General features: G+C 42.4%; 1 protein-coding gene across 3 annotated transcripts in view; it reads left to right on the top strand.

Moving 5' to 3' along the window:
* The first annotated feature begins 6,854 nt into the window (after positions 1-6,854).
* Positions 6,855-23,815, top strand: part of foxn2a (forkhead box N2a) — a 32,060-nt gene continuing 15,099 nt past the window's right edge. The window contains exon 1 of one of the 3 annotated variants that reach the window (XM_023993593.2): positions 6,855-7,017. Coding sequence is in view for 1 of the 3 variants with exons in the window: in XM_024147231.2 (XP_024002999.1) it covers positions 7,174-7,228 (55 nt within the window). In the remaining 2 variants the exon portion in view is untranslated. Of the gene's footprint in view, positions 7,018-7,148; positions 7,229-7,719; positions 7,855-23,815 lie in introns of those variants that run through there. The other 2 variants (XM_024147231.2, XM_023993594.2) reach the window with 2 other exon arrangements.

Genomic DNA, 23,815 nt, shown 5'->3' with positions numbered 1-23,815 from the left:
AAGAAACCTGTTAACCGCACCCGGTTCTTAGGCAGGTTTTCAGGTCTTCGGTCTAAGCCGCTGCCTCTGGAGTACAATGTATCGCTGCCGGCATGGGTTTGAATCTGCTCTATCTTCTACCTTTCACCTCTATCTCTCTCCACCAATAAACATACAAAATACTTAATGAAATGAATACTGTATATATTATTATTATTTTGTATATATATATTTTTTTATCTACGGGTGTAGCTCAGCAAAGGTAAACGGGTTTTCCTTGAAAATCAGGATGTCCAAAGGTTTCTTGTGTTCTGTCAAACCATTTTGTTTTTGATTGCCTCCCCCACACTTTTATAGTGAACTTTGATCGTCATGTAATGGAGTAATAAGCTTGAGTTAGGGCTGGGCTCATTGACAGGGTAAACAAGCAGTATTTGCATTCGCCCAAGGGCAGGTACTGCCTGTTTGTCTGTGGAGCCGTCACTGCACACGTCACCTGGTGTAATGAAATGCAGTAAGTAACACTTACTTACTCACTTACTTACTGCATTTCATTACTCAGGTGACGTGTGCAGTGACGGCTTCACAGACAGACAGGCAGTACCTGTCCTTGGGCGAATGCAAATACTGCATGTTTACCCTGTCCGCTGGCCTTGACATCCTTATCTATGGAAATACAGCTAAATAGCTGAGCAGAGTAGGCTGTGTGTGTGTGTGTGTGTGTGTGTGTGTGTGTGTGTGTGTGTGTGTGTGTGTGTGTGTGTGTGCGTGCGTGCGTGCGTGCGTGCGTGCGTGCGTGCGTGCGCGCGTGCGTGCGCGTGCGCGTGTGCATGTGTGTGTGTGCTCATGAGTTTTATACTGTTTAACAACTTCAGTTTCAACTAATTAGCACAAGTTGGCCTGAGCGTAGTGATCCCCTGGGAACTTCAGGTGATGGTGTGTGCATTTGAATGTTTTACGTGAGTGGTGTGTCTCATATCACACTCATTCTGCAAATGAAAACATCACACAGGTAGGATCATTAGGCTTTGGCCCATATGGCAATCCCAATCGGTGTGTCTTTAGCATGATGATTCAGCCTCATTCTCACCAGTGCTGTCATCGGCCTCTACTCCCTGTAAGAATATCATTTGACGGGAGCCATACAATAAAGAACAGGTGACAGAAGAAGGCAGTTCCACCGTATGACCCTTGTCCCCAATGGAACCCTCATCAGAGACCAGTCACACAAGACAAAATTTGGCCTCCCACCTTGCAATGCAATTACACATTCTCTTTCAGAAACACACCCTGGTGGAATCCCAATTAGCAATTTAATTCAACAAAATAATTAGATCCATATCGCCACTGCTGAAGGCACAGAGTGATGAGAGCACCACTGGCTTCCTGTTTCCTCCAGCGGGCCACAGGTTAAACACCTTTCATGTGTGTCTGCGTGTGTGTGTGTGCATGCATGCCCCCCTGCATGCGTGCATACGCACGTGTTTGTGTATGCAAGCCTGCCTACATAGATGTGTGTTCAGGCGTGTGTATGTGCATGCATGCGTGTGGGTGTGTGTAGTTCAACAAAATGTAAATCAAAACTAGACGTTAAACTGACGTCTGTGCCCAGTCGAGAGCACGTGGGTGCATGTGTATATTAATGACATTACCAGGCTTGTAGCAGCCATAACCTAATCTTCTGTAGAGATGCATTACAGACACGTCTATGTTAAGAGCTGCTTAAATTCAATAACAACTCCAGCACAGTGACTGAGAGTTGTTATTGAATTTTTGAATTTGCCACTTTAATAATGATGTTTACATATCTTGCATTACTCATCTCATATGTATATACTGTATTTTATACTGTCTATTGCATCTTGCCTATGCCGCTCAGTCATTGCTCATTCATATATTTATATGTATATATTCTTATTCCATTCTTTCACTTATATTTGTGTGTATTAGGTAGTTGTTCGGGAATTGTTAGATTACTTGTTAGATATTGCTACACTCGCAATAACATCTGCTAACAATGCGTATGTGACCAATAAAATTTGATTTGATTTGATGTTGAGTGTTACCACAATCACAGATCCTCATAGGCCAAAATATGTGTCTCCCACCTTGCAATGGTGTGTGTGTGTGTGTGTGTGTGTGTGTGTGTGTGTGTGTGTGTGTGTGTGTGTGTGTGTGTGTGTGTGTGTGTGTGGTGTGTGTGTGTGTGTGTGTGTGTGTGTGTGTGTGTGTGTGTGTGTGTGTGTGTGTGTGCACGTGCGTGTGTGTGTGTGGTTGCTCACCCTCTGGAAAGCTAACTACGGTGTGAAGAGAGTATCAGGGGGAGAAATAGCAAGCCAGGAAATCAGAAGAGAGTCAGAATGACGAGGACTTGTCATTAATGGAGTGTTTTAGGAGCTTCCGACAGGGTTGGATGGAGTATTGCTGTGTGTGTATGTGTGTGTGCAGTGCGTGTGTGTGCGTGCATGTGTAGCCTCTCTTATCGGATAGCGGCCGGCAGGGGCGGTCTGTGTTGTCTGTGTCTGTGTGTCTGTGAGTGCGTGTGTGTGTGCAGCCTTTCTTATCGGCTAGCCGCCTGGCAGGGGAGTGTGTGTGTGTGTGTGTGTGCGTGCGTGCTTGTGTGTGTACGTACGAGTGTGTGTGTGGGGAGCTTGGAAACTTGCGGTCCGTATAAAGGGCCTGATTCATTTCCGCATGAGTGGGTCTCAGTGGGGCAGTGTCAGGCTAGCCCAGGCCGCACAGATTTATAGACCATTAAAGCAGCGGACTCCTGTTCCTCTCTGACCACAATGCCACCACCACTACTAACACACTGCAGCCTGTTATCTGACACACTGCGCACACACACACACACACACCCACACACCACACCACACACACACACACCACACACACACACACACACACACACACACACACACACACACACACACACACACACACGTTGAAACATACACACACACATAGTCGCATGCATGCCCAAGAGCATGAACAAAATGCAACCAAGCACGCACACACACACACACACACTCTTAGACACCAGTCCTGATATACTGCACACTCTCATACACACACATGATCTCTCTCTCTCTCTCTCTCTCTCTCTCTCTCTCTCTCTCTCTCTTCTCTCTCTCCTCTCTCTCTCTCCTCTCTCTCTCTCTCTCTCTCTCTCTCTCTCTCTCTCTCTTCTCTCTCTTCCTCTCTCTCTCTCTCTCCTCCTCTCTCTCTACTCTCTCTCTCTCTCACACACTCTCTCACACACATACACACACATACACACACTCTCACACACAGAAAATACACCGTATCTACAGATTGCATCCATCCTCATGTTTCATCCCTCCACTACCACCTCACATACATAGTTCATCTCACACACTCAGTTCAACGGCTAGGCAGGTAGACTAGCGTTTAGAGCGTTGGGCCAGTAACCAAAAGGTTGCTGGTTTGAATCTGTCGATGTGCCCTTGAGCAAGGCACTTAACACTAATTTGCTCCAGGGGTGCTGTACTACTATGGCTGACCCTGTAAAACAACACATTTCACTGCACCTATCTGGTGTATGTAACCATAAAACATAAATTAGCTCCTCCTTCTCATAGGTACCTCTCCACATTTAATTTCTTCCTTCATCTCTCCTCAATCTTCTCACACTCTTCATTCCATCTATGTATCACCCTTCCATTTAGCCACCATAACCCCACCATCAACACATAACCTCCTTTTACCTATGCATCCCATCTAACTACATTACCTAATGCTCTACTATTGCCTCTCTATTTTTCATAAATATTCTCCTAAATGAAATCCAAGGCAGACTGTTTGTGAGTGATCTGGTCTGTGCCATTCCCTCCTCCCTGAAGCAGGTATCTGGACCTATCCCTGTCAGTGGTCTCTTGGGCATAATGCTTTAGATTGTAGTAACAGATTTAAAATCAGATTAGCACAGTTCCAGGCGCACAGACTAATGGCTCTGTCTTTTCAAGGCATCCTCAATCAGCTCCGTTGCCCTGGTGATTGCTATATCTTGTTCTCCTCTCCCATTTGCTGTCTTTGCAACTTCATCATCCAGCTAGGGAAAGAGAGGAAGGAGTGATACAGGGAAGGGAGGAGAATAAAAATGAGGCAGAGTGATTCTGTGCTATAGGCTGTACGCTGCTGCTGCTGGCTGTATGGCCCTATGAATAGCTCTTAGCATGTACAGTATGGAAATGATGGCACGGCAACCTGAGCAAAAGCAAAGTACAGACAGTACAGTAAGTGAATGAAGAAGATGAACTCAAGGATTATATTTGGACTTTGGTCATAAATCCTAACGCTTTCCTTCTCATACACTCTCGTAGAGTATGGCACATCTATCTACTATATCAGAATAGCAGGGAGATTGGCTATGGAAGATACCATGAATACCATTCTAAATGTATTATTATTCCTCTTTATCTCAGCTAGGTCTGTGTGAGAGTAGACAAACACCACGTACATACACTCACAAACCGAAACATACCTGTACATTCAGAGAGGATTACATAAACAATGTAACATGTGAATAATGAACCGTCAGACCTATGTCGGTGGCGACACAAGCTACATACACACAAAGGATTTATTCAAGAGAAATATAATGGTCCTTAGCTCTCCAAATATATCTATAAACAGAATGTGGCATATAGGTCAAATATATGACCTTAAAGTGTTTGATTATTCAAAGGGGCATTTTTGGGGGATGATTCATTCCACTCCCACAAGGGAGTTTTAACCAGTAAACCAGAAACAGACAAACAGCTTCCTGCATAATTTGTCCATCCTTTCCTCTTCTCCAAGCACGAGATAGGCCATGTGACCCAGTCACCAACAGTAGCCATGGTGAAATGTGCTTGGGGAAAAACAGAAACAGCAACTTCAGAAAGAAAACGAGTGAATGAGGACAACTCAAAACTGAGACTTCAAATCAAAGACTTGATAGAGCACCACATGTGGGATTGTATTATTTCTTTCAAGCCTCAAAACCCAGAAAAGAAAAGAAAACATCAACATGAAAAGGAGTTAAATGGGTTAGAACAACACTGCACCTGGGTAAACAAACACTACAGGTCCTGTTCAACCCTGTAATGGCTGGTTTACTCGAATCCAGTGTGGCTGTAGCATACCACCACCCATTCACAGAAGATCCTGTTTGTCCAGTTGAACTAACTGAAGGGCATGAAGTGAAACAGGGTGTGTTTCTGTGTTTCCACTAGAAGAAGGATACAAAAGCATTGTAAATACTACAACATCCCAAACAGAATAATGGCGTAGAAAGACATTTCAAAGTGAACAAAAAGGTAGGTCATTAATTACAAGGTAATAGAGAAATGATAAGCCTTGAACTCAACATATTGAAAGAAGAACTTTGGCAGGAAAATAAAATCTAATGGGACAGGCTACTTTGGTAGCTTTCAGAGTTATCTCTCTGAGAGAGCTTCTAAAAACAGGATCGAAGTGGACAGAGGAGGAGGTAAAGCCCAGCCTTATCTCAGCTCATTGGTCACCATAGCAACACCCACCCGTAGCACACGCTCCATCAGGTATATTTCACTGGTGATCCCCAAAGCCAACACCTCCTTTGGCCGCCTTTCCTTCCAGTTCTCTGCTGCCAATGACTGGAACGAATTGCAAAAATCACTGACGCTGGAAACTTATATCTCCCTCTCTAACTTTAAGCATCAGCTGTCAGAGCAGCTTACCTGTACACAGCCCATCTGTATATAGCACACCCAACTACTTCATCCCCATAATGTTATTTTTTTTCGTTGTTGCTCTTTTGCACCCCAGTATCTCTCCTTGCACATCATCATCTGCACATCTATCAGTCCAGTGTTAATGCTAAATTGTAATTATTTCGCCTCTATGGCCTATTTATTGCCTTACCTCCCTAATCTTACTACATTTGCACACACTGTACATATACTTTTTCTATTGTGTTATTGACTGTACGTTTGTTTATCCCATGTGTAACTCTGTGTTGTTGTTTTTGTCACACTGCTTTGCTTTATCTTGGCCAGGTCGCAGTTGTATATAAGAACTTGTTCTCAACTGGCTTACCTGGTTAAATAAAGGTGAAATAAAAGGAGAACAGAGGGGTGGGAGGAGGAGCTCTAAAGGGGGTCAGGTATCACATTGATGTGAGAGTTACAGTTTGGTGTAAACTCACTGATACTAAGAGAGTTGCACAGTGGCCCATACCAAATGAGTATTAGGGTCGACTCCAGAATACAAATAATGCAGCCCTTTCCATTATACTGTAGGTCTACATGACTAATACTGTGCCTATCAGTCACATATGTACTGATATCAGGGGTCTCTTTAGTGTTGGCTGCATATTGAGGCATTACAAAGCTTAACATATCCCTTTAATGATGACCCGCTGGAGCCCTTAGGCAGAGTTATACTACAAATTAATCTGCTAGCGGAAGAGACTGCTTAGTCCAGATAAAGTAGGCTACATTGTATCATCATCATGACCGCTGGCTGGCTGGGGTCCCCCGCCAAAATGACGTAGATGCCTTCTAGTCCCCCGCCAAAATGACGCAGGTGCCTTCTATTACTTTAATCCCCACTTTCATCACCACATGCTGTGTAGTTTATTCTAACCGCTGAAATAAACGGTGTTATTTGGAGACACCCCAAAAAATGTACTGTGTGGTATTTTAATTAAGTTTACAATATGTCATATTCTATGTAGGCTACACAATGAACTCGTGTGAAAAAAAGTAAAAAAGAAAATGGAGTGGCGTCGGCGTCGGCAGCGCCACAAAATAACCATGTGCTTCTGCGCTGCGGCAGTTGCCAGGGGATATGGAATGGGAGGGGTTATGATTGGTTGAAGTGGGTTTGTTGCCTTGGCGACGGCGAGGGGTTCGGTAGCGTTGCTGTGCGGCGTGATCTGCGCGCTGCGTGGATGGAGGAAGCAGCTGCCGATGTGATCTCTGACACTGAGACAGACATCTGAACACGCAATTCCTGCCATACTGCTACTTTGCAGGCAACGCTTGCATGAATGTAAGTACTTGAAAAGGCGTCTTTAATTTATTTAATGGTGTGATATTACGAAATGCTTTAATGTGTTTTTCGTGGCCGGTGAAAGGTAGCGCAAAATAAATGGGAGAAGTGACTGATAGCTCGAGCAGCCAGCATGGCAGTTCAATAGCGAACAACATGTACTGTACTTCCCCCATTTGTTATCTGAGCTCTAGCGTTGCGTTATGGAATGGTAAGCTATAATAGAAACAATGCTACATCGAAACTTTACAATTCTTTACAATTCTTTAGACTTTGTAAAAAAAAATCCAGTTGTGCTAATACGTTGTTTTTGGCGTCTCTTGTCTTCCATGTGGCTCTTTAGCTATCGAGTTAGCTAGATGTAGTAAACTTATTTTACGGTCGAGTAGTAAGTAGTTAGCCAACAACGAGAAATTTGACCGTCCAATGTGTTTTCATTTGAGCTTGCATGAAACACTGTTAACTTAAATATCAATTGCAACAATGTGTACCGACGGTGGATATTTTGTATCCAGCTTGGATGGCTTCGCCACTTTTACACCAAATTTAATTGGTCAGATAACAAATGGCTCGTTTGCGCATGCAGTCATACGTTGAAAATGTATAGTTCTAGATTCTGTAAAGTGTTGGCTTGCTGCCCGTTTTAGTTGACATTCGATTGCCATGTCACGAGTCTGGCAGTGAGTTCGACTATTTCTGTCAGACACCATATCGATAACTGCTTGAACTTATTTCATATTGAGCAACGAGGTCGTGTCAATTTGTTGTAATTTGGACCGTGGACCATTTTAACAGTTTGATATGAGTCTTCTTGAATCCAATTTCAAACGTTTGTCGGTGAGTCGTTCATGCAAGGACTCTTTATCTGTTTATTTGTATTATGTTTTTTTTCATATAAAAAATGTAGGGCAACTTTGTTGGGCGACAGGAGCAAGGGGGGGAGGTTTCCGTGTTTGTGACTATGTAGCTCATTTGCCGTGTGTCCTCTGTGATTCATTTCTTGGAGATGATATCATTCAGTGAGTTATTTTACTGTTATTGATAACTCGTTTAGTGACATTGCCAGTGGAAAGTTTTTCAGGGGTTATCGAAGAGCTGAACAAGCAAAATGTAGCTTGCTAGCAGCTTGCTAACATTTGTTATTCCGCTAAAGCTCCTCTGTCCCATGAGTTGGCCTGTACGCAATGCAATATGTCTGGATGGACGTTGAGTCAATTCCTCAAAATCACTCACATGCCCAGATTGTTGCGGTGTTACAATTTTGTCAGTTCAAATGTCCCACACACAGTTCCAAACCCATCCACGCGCATATATGGCGCTAGTGAGGCAGGAGCGTGGCCTTTGTCATAACGCATTATTGGACAGCGACACAGCTCGCTGTTGATAGAAGTCACAACAGCAACTCCGAAAGGCTTATTCACATATTGGAGCATATCACCACATCACCGGACATGCAATGAGTTTAGTGTCAAGTTTCCTTTGGTGTAGCTACAGATAACTGCCGAAAATAAAGGACACTCCAACAGTGTCGTAATAGGGCTTTGGGCTACCACGTGCCGCCAGAACAGCTGCAATTCACCTTGACATAGATTCTACAAGTTTCTGGAACATAATTGGAGAGATGCAACACCATTCCTCCACGAGGAATTCCATAATTTGGTGTGTTGATGGTGGATGAAAATGCTGTCTCAGGTGCTGCTCCAGAATTTCCCATAAGTTTTCAATTGGGTTGAGATCTGGTGACTGAGACATGCACACCCTTTAAACCCCCATGGTCATTTGAGACCCCTCTTTCAAAGTCACTGAGATCTCTTCTAGACAAAATAATTTACTTTGACATTTTTAGTCATTTTTAGCAGACGCTCTTATCCAGTGCGACTTACAGGAGCAATTTGGGCTAAGTGCCTTGCTCACGGGCATATTCAACAGATTTGTCACCTAGTTGGCTCGGGGATTCAAACCGGCGACCTTTCGGTTACTTTCCCAATGCTCTTAACCACTAGGCTAATAATGGGCAACTGGGCATTTATTTTAGACATGACCCTAACCATTATGGGATGTTTATTGCTTATTTAACTAAAGAACCGCAACTGTGATTTTGTACATTGAAATTGGCACCAGAGGCTACAGCTAGGCTGCTACGCTGTTCATGATGTAATGGATTATCACAAGATTGTCCCAGATACAAATTACTAGCTATCTCCAAACAGTGAGTGACTGTTGGCGGCCAATTCATTATTTTTCTCGAACGAGGTATGTTAGTTGGTGTGATAACATACAATGATAGTTTCCCCCCTCGTGTGTCTGTGTGATCATGTTACCCCCTTTCTCCTATCTTACAAAAGTTACAAATTTGGGATTTCTGATTGTATAAAAATAACCTATATCAATTATTTGGATTGAAAATGCTGTTGCCTGTGTTGCCTACTGTAGTTGGCTTGTTATGCAGGCAACGGTTTGTTTGGTGTATGTGGTGTGTGTGTTTGACATGAGGGTGGAGAGGGACAATGTTCCTTTTTTTGACAAACAGTTTGCTGACTAATGTGCCTCAGATAAACAGTAAAACAAAGCAGGCCTGCGATTTAAAAGGAGAGAAACAGAAGTGATCAACCTGTCATTTGTTTACTGCCAGGAATTCATGCCAATAGTGTGTTTGTGTGTGTGTGTGAACACAGTGTACATCATGATTGGTTTTCTTGGAACCATCTGCTGTTTTTTTTGCTCTTTTAATACCCTGTGTGTTTTTGTAAATATGTTTTTTATACCATTGGCATTGTGTGTACAAGTATGTATACTTGCAGAGGAGTGCTGCAGTCAGAAGGGTAAGTATTTTAGCTGCCTGAAATAGCCTGAGACCTGCTCTCTTTCATGGCATTCATGACTATAAATATGCCCTGCCCATAACCCTAATAACGCTGCTGCTAACCTCGCTATGGAATGGCTATCTCTCTCCACTCAGTGCAGCACAGGCACATGGAGCTGAACAATTGTCACAAATGTGTGTGTGTGTAGGGGGGGCGGTGCTGTGCGTCGGTCATCTTCGCTGCTCCACATAATACGGTTATTTAGATTGCAGAATCTCATGCCCGCAATCTACATTTCCTCCCTGTTTTTTATTTATTTATTTGCGCTCAACACTAGTTGAGAGACACACACAGAATGGAAGGAGCCATGCCATTTAATCAAGAAGTGGAATAGAAAGAGCAGCTGGTTCAATCTTAGTGAATATTCTGTCCTAGTCCTCTGGGACATGTTAAAGTGTACCAGACTGACTGACATTATACATCTCACTCTGGAGACAAAGGGAATGAAACACATGTTTCTGAAACATGTAGGAGGCTATTCAGTGCCTTCAGAAAGTATTCACACCCCTTGACAGCCTGAATTTAAATTGGATTAGATTGAGATTTTGTGTTACTGGCCTACACACACAACCCCATAATGTCAAAGTGGAATTATGTTTTTAGAAATGTTTACTAATTAATGAAAAGCTGAGTCAATACGTATTTAACCCCTTTGTTATGGCAAGCCTAAATATGTTGAGTAATTTTTTATAAACAAGTCACATAAGTTGCATGAACTGTGTGCAATAATAGTGTTTAACATGATTTTTGAATCACTACCTCGTCTCTGTAACCCACACATACAATTATCTGTAAGGTCCCTCAGTCGAGCAGTGAATTTCAAACCCGTTCAACCACAAAGACCCGGGAGGTTTTCCAATGCCTCAAAAAAAAGGACACCTATTGGTAGATGGGTAAAAAAAAAAGCAGACATTGAATATCCCTTTGCGCATAGTGATGTTATTCATTATGCTTTGGATGGTGTGTCAATACACCCAGTCACTAGAAAGATACAGGTGTCCTTAACTCAGTTGCTGGAGAGGAAGAAAACTGCTCAGGGATTTCACCCTGAGGCCAATGGTGTAAAACATACATAGTTTAATGGCGGTGATAGGAGAAAACTGAGGATGGATCAACATTGTTTACTGAACAAAAAAACAAACGCAACAAGCAACAATTTCAAAATGTTACTGAGTTACAGTTCATATAAGGAAATCAGTCAATTAAAATGAATGAATTAGGCCCTAATCTATGGATTTCACATGACTGGGCAGGGGTCCAGCTATGGGTGGGCCTGGGAAGGCATAGGCCCACCCACATAGCTGCCAAGCCCACCCACTGGAGAGCCAGGCCCAGCCAATCAGAATAAGTTTTCCCCCATAAAAGTGCTTTATTACATACAGCAATACTCATCACCCACAGATGATCCAGCAGGTGAAGAGGCCGGATGTGGAGGTCCGGGCTGGCATGGTTACAAGTACTGCCAAATTCTCTAAAACGATGTTGGAAGCAGCTTATGGTAGAGAAATTAACATTACATTCTCTGGCAACAGCTCTGGTGTACATTCCTGCAGTCATCATGCCAATTACACGCTCCCTCAACTTGAGACATCTGTGGCATTGTTTTGTGACAAAACGGCACAATTTTAAAGTGGCCTTTTATTGTCCCCAGCACAAGGTGCACCTGTGTAATGATCATGCTGTTTAATCAGCTTCTTGATATGCCACAGTTGTTGTGTAGATGGATTATCTTGGCAAAGGAGAAATGCTCACTAACAGGGATTTAAACACACTTGTGCACAAAATTTGAGCAAAATAAGATTGTGCGTATGGAACATTTCAGGGATTTGTTTTTTAGCTCCTGAAGCATGGGACCAACACTACATGTTGTGTTTATTCTTTTTCAGTGAAGTTACTCCACAATAATAATCTAAATGAAAGAGTGAAACGAAGGAAGCTGTACAGAATAAAAATATTCCAGAACATGTAAGGCACTAAAGTAAAACTGAAGAAAATGTGGCAAAGAAATGAACATTGTGTCCTGAATACAAAGCGCCAAATTCAACACATCAATTAGTACAACTCTTCATATTTTCAAGCATGGTGGTGGCTGCATTATGTTATGGGTATGCTTGTCATTGGCAAGGACTAGGGAGTATTTATTAATTTTAATGTATTTTTTATTTTTAGGATCAAATAATGGATTAGAGCTAAGCACCGGCAAAGTCCTAGAGGAAACCTGGTTGTCTGCTTCCCGACAGACACTGGGAGACAAATGTACCTTTCAGCAGGACAATAACCAAAACACAAGGCCAAATATACAGTGCCTTCAGAAAGTGTTCATACCCTTTGACGTATTCCACATTTTGTGCTACAGCCTGAATTAAAAATTGAAAATATATATATATTTTTTACCCATCTACACACACTACCCCATAATGACAAACTGAAAACATGTTTTTAGACATGTTTGCAAATTTATTGAAAATAAAATGTAGAAATATCTCTTACATTACACACCCAATGCTTTGTAGAAGCACCTTTGGCAGCAATTACAGCTGTGAGTCTTTCTGGGTAAGTCTCTAAGAGCTTTCCACACCTGGATTGTGTAACATTTGCAATTTTTTTAAAAATGTATTTATTTTTTCCTCAAAATTCTTCAAGTTCTGTCAAATTGGTTGTTAATTCTTGCTAGACAATTATTTACAGGTCTTGACAGATTTTCGGTTAGATTTAAGTTCAAACTGTAACTCGGCCACTCAAGAACATTCCCTGTCTTAGTAAGCAACTTCAATTTAGATTTGGCTTTGTGTTTTAGGTTATTGTCCTTCTGAAAGGTGAATTCATCTCCCAGTGTCTGGTGGAAAGCAAACTAAACCAGGTTTTCCTCTATGATTGTGCCTGTGCTTAGCTCCATTACGCTTATTTTTATACTGGGGGAAAACTCCCGAGTCCTTAAACATGATATTTGAATGACTACATCTTCTCTGTACCCCACACATAAAATTATGTAAGGTCACTCAGTCAAGCAGTGAATTTCAAACACAGATTCAATCACAAAGACCAGGGAGATGGTAAAAAAGTGCACCTATTGGTAGATGGTAAAAAAAAAGCTTACCTTGAATATCCTTTTGAGTATGGTAAATCAATATAAATTTGGGTGTGGTATCAATTCACCCAGTAACTACAAAGAAACAGGTGTCCTGCCTAACTCAGTTGCAGGAGAAGAAGGAAACTGCTAAGGGATTTCACCATGAGGCCAATGGGAATTCTGAAACAGTTACAGAATATAATGGCTGTGATAGGCGAAAACTGAGGATGGCTCAACATTGTAGTTACTCCACAATACTAACCTAACTGACAGAGTTAAAAGGAAGCTTGTACAGAATAAAAATATTCCAAAACATGCATCCTGTTTGCAAAAAAGGCACTAAAGTAAAACTGCAAAAGATTTGTCTAGGAAATTAATTTAATGTCCTGAATTCAAAGTGCTTTGTTTGTGGCAAATCCAACACATCACCGAGTACCACTCTTCCTATTTTCAGCATGGTGGTGGCTGCATCATGTTATGGGTATGCTTGTAATCATTAACTTCTTGACGCTAGGAGGCAGAATTCTTTTGTTTGGAAAAATAACGTTCCCAATGTAAACTGCCTATTTCTCAGGCCCAGATGCTAGAATATGCATATAATTGACAGATTAGGATAGAAAACACTCTAAAGTTTCCAAAACGGTCAAAATATTGTCTGTGAGTATAACAGAACTGATTTTGCAGGAGAAAACCTGAGGAAATCCAATCCGGAAGTGCCTCTTATTTTGAAAAAACCCTGTTCCATTGCCTGCCTTCATTTAAAGGGATATCAACCTTCCTCGGGGTGTGAACAGTCTTTAGACATAGTTTCAAGCTTTAATTCTGAAAAATGAGCGAGATTTATCAAATCGCGTCAGTGTCCTTGATTAGTTCTTGCGCGCGAAAGTGGTAGCTCAACATTTTATTTCTGTCTTGTATTGAATAGTTTACCCTCCGGTTGAAATATTATCGATTATTTATGTTAAAAACAACCCGAGGATTGATTATAAAAAACATTTGACATGTTTCTACGAACTTTACAGATACTATTTGGAATTTGCCCTTCATGACCGGCACGAGCCTGTGGATTACTAAACATAACGCGCAAACCAAATGGAGGTTTTTGGATATAAAAATCATCTTTATCGAACGAAAGGAACATTTATTGTGTAACTGGGAGTCTCGTGAGTGCAAACTTCCGAAGATCATCAAAGGTAAGCGAATCATTTTTATTGCTTTTCTGACTTTCGTGACCAAGCTACATTGCTGCTAGCTGTTCGTAATGTTTTGTCTAGTGATCGATAAACTCACACAAACGCTTGGATTGCTTTCGCTGTAAAGCATATTTTCAAAATCTGACACGACAGGTGGATTAACAACAAGCTAAACTGTGTTTTGCTATATTGCACTTGTGATTTCATGAATATAAATATTTGTAGCAATTTTTTTATTTATTTGGCGCTCTGCAATTCAGCGGTTGTTGATATAAATTATCCCGCTAAAGGGATCCGTGCGCCAAGAGGTTTTAACACTAAATTTGTTAAGCTAAGGCATGCCATAACAAAGGGGTTAAATACTGACTCAAAACATGATAGCTTTTCATTTTTTATTAATTTGTAAACATTTTGAAAAACGTATTTCACTTTGACATTGAAGTATTGTGTGTAGGTCAGTGACTAAAAAATATCAATGTCATCTATTTTCAATTCAGGCTGTAACACAACAAAATGTGGAAAAAGTCTAGGGGTGTGAATACTTTTTGATGGCACTGATGTTGAATGTTCCTGAGTGGCCTAGTTACAGTTTTAACTTAAATCGGCTTGAAAATCTGTGGCAAGACTTGCAAATGGCTGTCCTAGCAATGATCAACAACCAACTTGACAGAGCTAGAATACTTTTTGAAAGAATAATGTGCGAATATTGTACAGTCGTGGCCAAACGTTTTGAGAATGACACAAATATAAATTTTCAGTCTGCTGCCTCAGTTTGTATGATGGAAATTTGCATATACTCCAGAATGTTATGAAGAGTGATCAGATGAATTGCAAAGTCCCTCTTTGCCATGCAAATGAACTGAATCCCCAAAAAACATTTCCACTGCATTTCAGCCCTGCCGCAAAAGGACCAGCTGACATGTCAGTGACTCTCTCGTTAACACAGGTGTGAGTGTTGACGAGGACAAGGCTGGAGATCACTCTGTCATGCTGATTGAGTTTGAATAACAGACTGGAAGCTTCAAAAGGAGGGTGGTGCTTGGAATCATTGTTCTTCCTCGGGCAACCATGGTTACCTGCAAGGAAACACGTGCCATCATCATTGCTTTGCACAAAAAGGGCTTCACAGGCAAGGATATTGCTGCACCTAAATCAGGCAAGGATATAGATTGCAGCTAAATCAACCATTTATCGGATCATCGAGAACTTCAAAGAGAGCGGTTCAGTTGTTGTGATGAAGGCTTCAAGGCGCCCAAGAAAGTCCAGCAAGCGCCAGGACCGTCTCCTAAAGTTGATTCAGCTGCGGGATCAGTACAGAGCTTGCTCGGGAATGTCAGCAGGCAGGTGTGAGTGCATCTGCATGCACAGTGAGGCAAAGACTTTTGGAGGATGGCCTGGTGTCAAGAAGGGCAGCAAAGAAGCCACTTCTCTCCAGGAAAAACATCAGGGACAGACTGATATTCTGCAAACGGTACAGGGATTGGACTGCTGAGGACTGGGGTAAAGTTATTTTCTCTGATGAATCCCCTTTCCGATTGTTTGACCCTAATCCAAGCTACTCAATACTGCCCCCCAGCCGTAAGAAGTTAAAGGAAGCGATGCCCACACATTCCACCATAATGCCCTCAGCTACAGAGAGATGAACCTAGAGAAGTGTTCTCTCAGCCAGCTGGTTCTGGGGCTCTGTTCACAAATGCAAATAGACCCCACTGAGCCTCAGGACAGAAACAGATTTGGACCAACCAAATTATAAGAAAGCAAAAACATAACTATTTGACACACTGGAAAAAATCTACCAAATAACATAGCAAATTGGAATACTATCTGACCCTAAACAGAGAGTATACAGTGACAGAATACCTGACCATGTACTGAGTGAGCATAGCCTTGCTATTGAGAGGCCGCCATAGGCAGAAGACAGGCTATGTGCCCACTGCCCACAAAATGAGGTGGAAACTTAGCTGCACTTGCTAAACTCCTGCCAAATTTATGACCACTTTAGAGATGTATAGTTCCCACATCACACAGACCCACAAAGAATTGAAAAGCAAATCAAACATTTGATAAACTCCCATATTTGCAAAATACCGCAGTGTTCATTCACAGCCGCAGTGAATTTACTGTCAAATTCAAATATTTTTGTTGATGTTTTGTCTTCTCACTCTTATTTATTTATTATAATTTTTTTCACTTGTTGTAAACACGTTTCCCATGCCAATAATGCCCCATTTGAATTGAAAAAAGGGTTTCATTGTAAAAATCCTGACGTATCCCTTTAACAAGAATGACATTTTATCACAGTGTGATAGACTTTGACCCATAATGAAGAAAGGTTAGGATATACCTCTTCAGAACTGTGGTATTGGTGTGCATAGGGGATTGTCTCTTATCTGGTGCCGTCTAATTGAGGCCATTCGGATTAGCAGAATTTGACATGTCTGTTATTAATAGACGGGAATGGTTAACTAATAATAAGATATGCCATTTATCCAAAGTGACTTAAAGTTGAAGTCGGAAGTTTACATACACCTTAGCCAAATACATTTAAATTCAGTTTTTCACAATCCCTGACATTTAATCCTAGTAAATATTCCCTGTTTTAGGTCAGTTAGGATCACCACTTTACCATTATTCTGACATTTCATTCTTAAAATAGAGTGATTTTATTTCAGCTTTTTATTTCTTTCATCACATTCCCAGTGGGTCAGAATTTTACATGCACAATATTTGGTAGCATTGCCTTTTAAATTGTTTATCTTGGTTCAAACGTTTCAGGTAGCCTTCCACAAGCTTCCCACAATAAGTTGGGTGAATTTTGGCCCATTCCTCCTGACAGAGCTGGTGTAACTGAGTCAGGTTTATAGGCCTTCTTGCTTTTTCAGTTCTGCCCACATATTTTCTATAGGATTGAGGTCAGGGCTTTGTGATGGCCACTCCAAAACCATGACTTTGTTGTCCTTAAGCCATTTTGCTACAACTTTGGAAGTATTGTCCATTGTCCATTTGGAAGACCCATTTGCGACCAAGCTTTAACTTCCTGGCTGATGTCTTGAGATGTTGCTTCAATATATCCACATAATTTTCTTGCCTCATGATGTCATCTATTTTGTGAAGTGCACCAGTCCCTCCTGCAGCAAAGCACCCCCACAACATGATGCTGCCACCCCCGTGCTTCACAGTTGGGATGGTGTTCTTCGGCTTGCAAGCCTCCCCCTTTTTCCTCCAAACACAACGATGGTCATTATGGCCAAACGGTTCTATTCTTGTTTCATCAGACCAGAGGACATTTCTCCAAAAAGTACAATCTTTGTCCCCATGTGCAGTTGCAAACCGTAGTCTGGCTTTTTTATGGCGGTTTTGGAGCATTGGCTTCTTCCTTGCTGAGCGGCCTTTTAGGTTATGTCGATATAGGACTCGTTTTACTGTGGATATAGATACTTTTGTACCTGTTTCCTCCAGCATCTTCACAAGGTCCTTTGCTGTTGTTCTGGGATTGATTTGCACTTTTCGCACAAAGGTACGTTCAACTCTACGAGACAGAACTCGTCTCATTCCTGAGCGGTATGACGGCTTCTTGGTCCCATGGTGTTTATACTTGCGTACTATTGTTTGTACCGATGAACGTGGTACCTTCAGGCATTTGGAAACTGCTCCCAAGGATGACCCAGACTTGTGGAGGTCTACAAAATTTTTTTCGGAGATCTTGGCTGATTTCTTTTGATTTTCCCAGGATGTCAAGCAAGGAGGCACTGAGTTTGAAGGTGGGCCTTGAAATACATCCACAGGTACACCTCCAATTGACTCAAATGATGTCTATTAGCCTATCAGAAGCCATGACATAATTTTCTGGAATTTTCCAAGCTGTTTAAAGGCACAGTCAACTTAGTTTATGTAAACTTCTGACCCACTGCAATTGTGATACAGTGAAATAAAAACAATTGTTGAAAAAATTACTTGTGTCATGCACAAAGTAGATGTCCTAACTGACTTGCCAAAACTATATTTTGTTAACAAGAAATTTGTGGAGTGGTTGAAAAACTAGTTTTAATGACTCCCACCTAAGTGTATGTAAACTTCTGACTTCAACTGTACGCATGCGTACGTACATTTTACATATGGGTGGTCCTGAGAATGAAACCCACTACCCTGGCATTACAAACGCCATGCTCTACCAACTGAGCTACAAAGGACCACGCCGTAAACTAACTTCTCTCACTCCTATTCTTCTATTGGCTCCAGTGTGCTAAGGTGCTGCAGTCAACACCCTTTATACCCAATTAACACTGAAGTTGCGAAGACAATCTACTGGTGGTCCAACATTAACGATGTGTGCAGCAACTAGGCCTATCTGAACCATCTGGACTGTCGTAGTGTGTGGGGTTTGAGATAGTGTTTTCCAATTGTAAAGCCATTTGCCTGTAGGAACAAAAACTGACGAGTTTCTTGCAAACTACAGTACCAGTGACCTCTGGTTGTGGCCTGACATTAGTCAGTCTAGAAAAGGTCTGCGTGATTTGACAATGACCTTAAATGTGCTGTTGTCCTCTGTGTGGTTGGTTGGATAATTTGTTTCCCCATGTTTATAGCACAATGGAAGAAAAAGATGCCAGTGGGAGGATTACAAACACAATCGCATTAAGTCACAGATGTCTGCTTTTGATGGACAGACGGACAGAAGCAACACTTTGAACTTTGCTAACTGTGTTGCATTAAAAAGTTAAACAATGAATTCCTGTCATTCAACCCAGGCTGTATGATTTTAAAGGAAGTGAAATATGAGCAAAAAACCCCTTCTTGCTGTGGTTCTTTCTTTTTGAAGTCGCCCTAATTCAGTTCTATTCATCATGACCGTCTATCCTTCATCTTGTCCTCTCTGTGCATTGTCCCTGTGGGGTTAGTAAGGTGCGTCTCCTCTGTCCATCTCGGCTGGCTTCTGATTTCTCCAACTGAACCAGCCGCCTTGGCTGTTTCTGCTGCCCCTATCAACCCATCAAAGCTCGTGTCTGTCTGCTGATATGATCTGGCCTTTGTTTGGAGGTGACTGCTTTTAATGACTGCAGCTGCACACATTTTTCATCTCCTGACACACAGGAGGAGGTAGCCGTACACACACACACCCTGAGCAACGCTTCCGTTGTCTTGGTTACATGACATCAGAGTGCAGTAATCAAATAAACGTGGCTGCTCTGAATTTGGGTTGCAAATGTATTACCGCTCTCTTCTCTTCAGGCAGAAGTGTGCCCCTCCACTCTTTAGGCCCCCAATCACAAAACAACAGTTGGTGCCCCTATCCCAACGGGGAGTTGTAAAACAGGAGGTTGGGTATGTGCACTTTTCTGAAAGCGTTACTCTCTGATCCGGTCTAATTAAGACGAGTGTGACTTTACTGTGTGTTCAGACTTTAGGAGTGTGTTTAATTAAGCATGTTTTGTAGTTTTGCATGTCTGATTTCTGAGAGTGGGGAGGTCGGAGGCGGGAAGATGTGTGGGACTTTAGGCCCCATATAGAGGGCGAGTAATGGCGTCTTTTTGTAGGCACTAACTCCGCCATGGTTCATTGGACAAACGCCTATGGGGAAACGCGTTTTTGGATGAACACCGAAAATAAGGTCTGTGGTAAACACAGGCTTAAGAGAGCAGCTAATGTCACTTTTTTTGTGAATTTTGAAGCATTTATGTCATAATAAAGGTATTGTTAACTGACTGCTATTATCTCATAGAACAACATGTATAAGATCTCCTAAGCCTGTTTTAACCCCTGACCATATTTTTGGTATTTATTCCAAAAACCCTGTTCTTTCACCATTCATTTTTTCCATAGGGATTTCTGAATGAGCCAGAGGTAACTTATTTCTGGATTTTAGGACTACAAGCGGGCGAGCTCTGTTGAAATGATGCTAAAGTGTGACCGTTGGAGGGTGGGAGAGAGAGACTCCTGCTTGAATAAACCGGCTGGGTTTAAAGGAGATCGTAGTGTGACGACGCAGAACATAGAGCGGCTTGGCTGACATTGATCAGGGTTTGGGCGGGGGGGGGTGACCACTGGGGCAGTGCTACTGTGGTTTTAAGGCTTTTGTATGGTACAGTAAAACAGAATTCATAATGCTCTTAGTCCTATGTTCAAAGAATGCACAACAACACATTGGTGTCAAGTTATTACATTGTAATGTCAAGAAAAGCTGATGAGACGATGGTTATGAAAAAAGTATTGTCATTGTCAATATTTGTCTATTCAATCAATCATTGCTAACATTCTCCACACAAATTAAATACTTTTTTCTGTTTTAAAAGAGCACAAGCATTTACATTTGTTTCAATAGTTGCCTAGTGCTGCTCTTTTCGACATGATTCTGCAACATCTCTCCTCTGCCACGAATCTGTGTTAGCTGGCTGAAGTCTAAACCACATGACCCCTAAGAGAGATGGAAGGCATTCACACCTACCTCCCCTCACACACACAACTCATGTTTTACTATCCTTGTGGAGACCTAACCCTGTATTTCCATTCAAAATTCCATCCCCTAACCCCCAATTTTAACCCCTAATTATAACCTCCAACTTAACCCCTAATTATAACCTTCAACCTAACCCCTAATTATAACCTTCAACCTAACCCCTAATTATAACCCCTATGCCTAAAATAGCCTTTTTCCTTGTGGGGACTGGCGAAATGTCCTCACTTGTCCGACTCTTCCTTCGTTATTTGCTTTATTACCGGTAATGTGTTGGGCAGACCGCACCACCCTCTGGAGAGCCCTGCAGTTGCGGGTGGTCCAGTTGCCGTACCAGGCGGTGATACAGCCCGACAGGATGCTCTCAATTGTGCATCTGTAAAAATTTGTCAGGGTCTTAAGGGCCAAGCTGAATTTCAGCTCTCTGTGTCTCTATCTGTCTCTGTCTGATTATCTCTTTGTCTCTCCCGCTGTCCTGTCTGTCTCTCTCGCTTTGTCCTCTTTCCTGGTCTTCCTCTATATAGGCCTATGTTAGGCTAAGTCGGTGAGCTAAAGGACACTGTTTATCGTCACAACCTGATATTAGCTGTCGGACTCATATGACTGGTAGTCAGGTGACTTGGCCTCCCGAGTGGCGCAGTGGTGTAAGGCACTGCATCTCAGTGCTAGAGGTGTCACTACAGACTCTGGTTTGATCCCGGGCTGTATTACAACCGGCCGTGATCGGGAGTCCCATAGGGCGGCGCACAATTGGCCCAGAGTCGTCCGGGTTAGGGGAGGGTTTGGCTGGGGTAGGCCATCATTGTAAATAAGAATTTGTTCTTAACTGACTTGCCTAGTTAAATGAAAACAGGAAACATTGCAGCTGCTGTGTGTGTTGTGGTGCTCATCACTCATCGCTGTTCTTTGACATCTTTTTGTTTTCATCCTCAACTCTGTTTGGTTTCAACGGTTTTGTATTTCCCCATATGTCTGCTATGTGGGCATTGTTTTGTCTGACAGTGCATGTTGTGGAAATGGGTACATTCAGCTGACGCATGCAGCCACACACACAGCCAGATAACCCTTCTGTGAGACAGCTAATCTCCCTCAAGTAGGGAACTCCACTCCTTACACTGGTCAAGCACACAGTCCCATAGAGGTGTCTGTCTGTGAGTTGGTGTGTCTCTGTAAATTAACCTCCTCACCAGGCCCGAAGGGTTTCCCCCTTGCTCAGTTCTCTGTTTAGAATACTGTGGGGGTTGCCAAATGTCGCCAGAGCAAAAACAACTGCTCCTTTATATGAGGAGAATGCCAAGCCGAATCTAACTTATTTTTCTCAACTCAACTCTCGTTTGCTTTGACCTCTACCACAGATTAGACCCACATGTATATCTCGGTGTCAGAGGAGTTTAAAACCTCATTGAAAGGTCTATCAGAGGCCTCTGAAAAAATTATTATCTCATTAGGTTAGTGTCTTTCTGTCCTTTCTCATCAGTGGAGATACCTGTGTTTACTACAGACAGACAGACAAGTCACCCACACACACTTAATAAAAACACATATAAACCAGTTTCACCAATAAAGTAAGACGCAAACTTGTTGAAACATATATCTTACTCCTTGTTCCAATATCAGACAGACCAGGTTGTAAAGTAACCCCCACTGTAACAAGTATCAGTTGAAATCTAACCAACCTTAGTCGTTATATATGCGTAAGCATCGTGACACACCTTTGTATCTATTACAGAGGTGTTACAGGTTTGAGTCAGTGGTTTCGGTGCAGGAGCGAGGGAGGGATGGTGTGTGTGCCTTTATCCACCTCTATTAACTTCAAAATGGCATGTTGTTTAGATATCAATGCAATATTTGAATTGTGGTGTGGAGCCATTGAAAATTGTTGTTCGTAAGGTAGGGTCTCATGCTTTTACTGCACTCTCAAAGAATGACATCTGGGCTGATCTCTCTCTCCCAGTCAGTCACTGTAGCCTAGCCACCTCTTTGTGATGGAGGTTTGAGGAGAATGGGGCTAGACTGCTGGCCTCAGCACTTTAAGCGACGCGTGTATTGATCCCTCCACATCAGCCTCTCTTCTCATGCCTCGCTCTGCCACCATCACCACCTAGAATACAATCACTTCCCTTTACAGCTAGGCCCTGCTGCCACGGCAACCACACTGCAGATCAGGAGATAGGCATCTGGTATGTGGTCTCTCTCTCCTCTTCTGTTCTTCATGACCTGCTCTGTTTTAATAAGGCATTGAAGTTGCACTGAAACAGTGACAGGCTATATGGACTTGTCTAATAAGAACTGTTTGTTTTTAGTTTTTTCCTTTGGGAAAAGTTTCAAACATTTTGTTACTGTGTGCCTGACCTAATGAACTTAACCCGGAGCTGGTGTAGTCTGTCATCTCTACCCACTATTGCAATCCTTCTGTACACAGGGAGAACTGCCTGAAGAGATGTCATTGATTAAGTCACCACTAACCTAATGCCTCCATATGTTGTTTTGTGTCTTCAAATCAGTGCATTAGAAGGATAAAAGAGATCAGTTTGCAAGGGAAAATAGCCTAATATGTGCTTCGGTACCTGTCGTGTTTTGTCTGTTACCACAATCATGTCATGAATTTGAATGGATGGCAGGGGCTGGCCCGACGGAGAGGCGGGTTGTTTTAACTTGCAGATGAGCCGATGGGCCACCACCCGGGCCGGTGCTGCTCCGGTAGTGATTGCTTAGCATTGCGCTAACAGTCAACAGGCTAATCTCTCTCATTAGCTCTCTCTCCACTCCTCCACCCCTCCACTCACAAACACAAGTGGCCCATTAACCAGCTAGCACATCCCTCGCTCGCCTTGCCGCCTCTCGCTTTGATGCCTTTTTGATAAGAGCAAGGATAATGACGATAATCATAACAGCGATGATAATTCACTATCCAGCGCAGCGGCAACGTGCTAATCGCCTAAAAGCACTTCCTGTGTGCTCCTCAGATGGATGCTCGTCTGCTTTTTTTTWWTTTTTTACACACTCACATTTTAACACACACACACTCTGTTGATATTTAAATGTGCGTGGCTGGTGGAGTGTGTGATCTAAAGGATGCTGGGCCGGTGGTGGTGCTGCAGAGAGGTGGCGGGGGGGTTGGTGTTGAGGGAAGGAGAGTCTTTGTGTGTGTCGGTTGGTGATTAACCTCGACTAGCATGTTTGTTGCCCCAGACCTGCACAACAATAAACAGAGCAGAAC

The sequence above is a fragment of the Salvelinus sp. IW2-2015 genome, linkage group LG8 (assembly GCF_002910315.2).
Source record: "Salvelinus sp. IW2-2015 linkage group LG8, ASM291031v2, whole genome shotgun sequence".
Taxonomy (NCBI): Eukaryota; Metazoa; Chordata; class Actinopteri; order Salmoniformes; family Salmonidae; genus Salvelinus; species Salvelinus sp. IW2-2015.
Note: the sequence above shows the minus strand (reverse complement) of the source record. Positions and strands in the feature narration are given on the sequence as shown.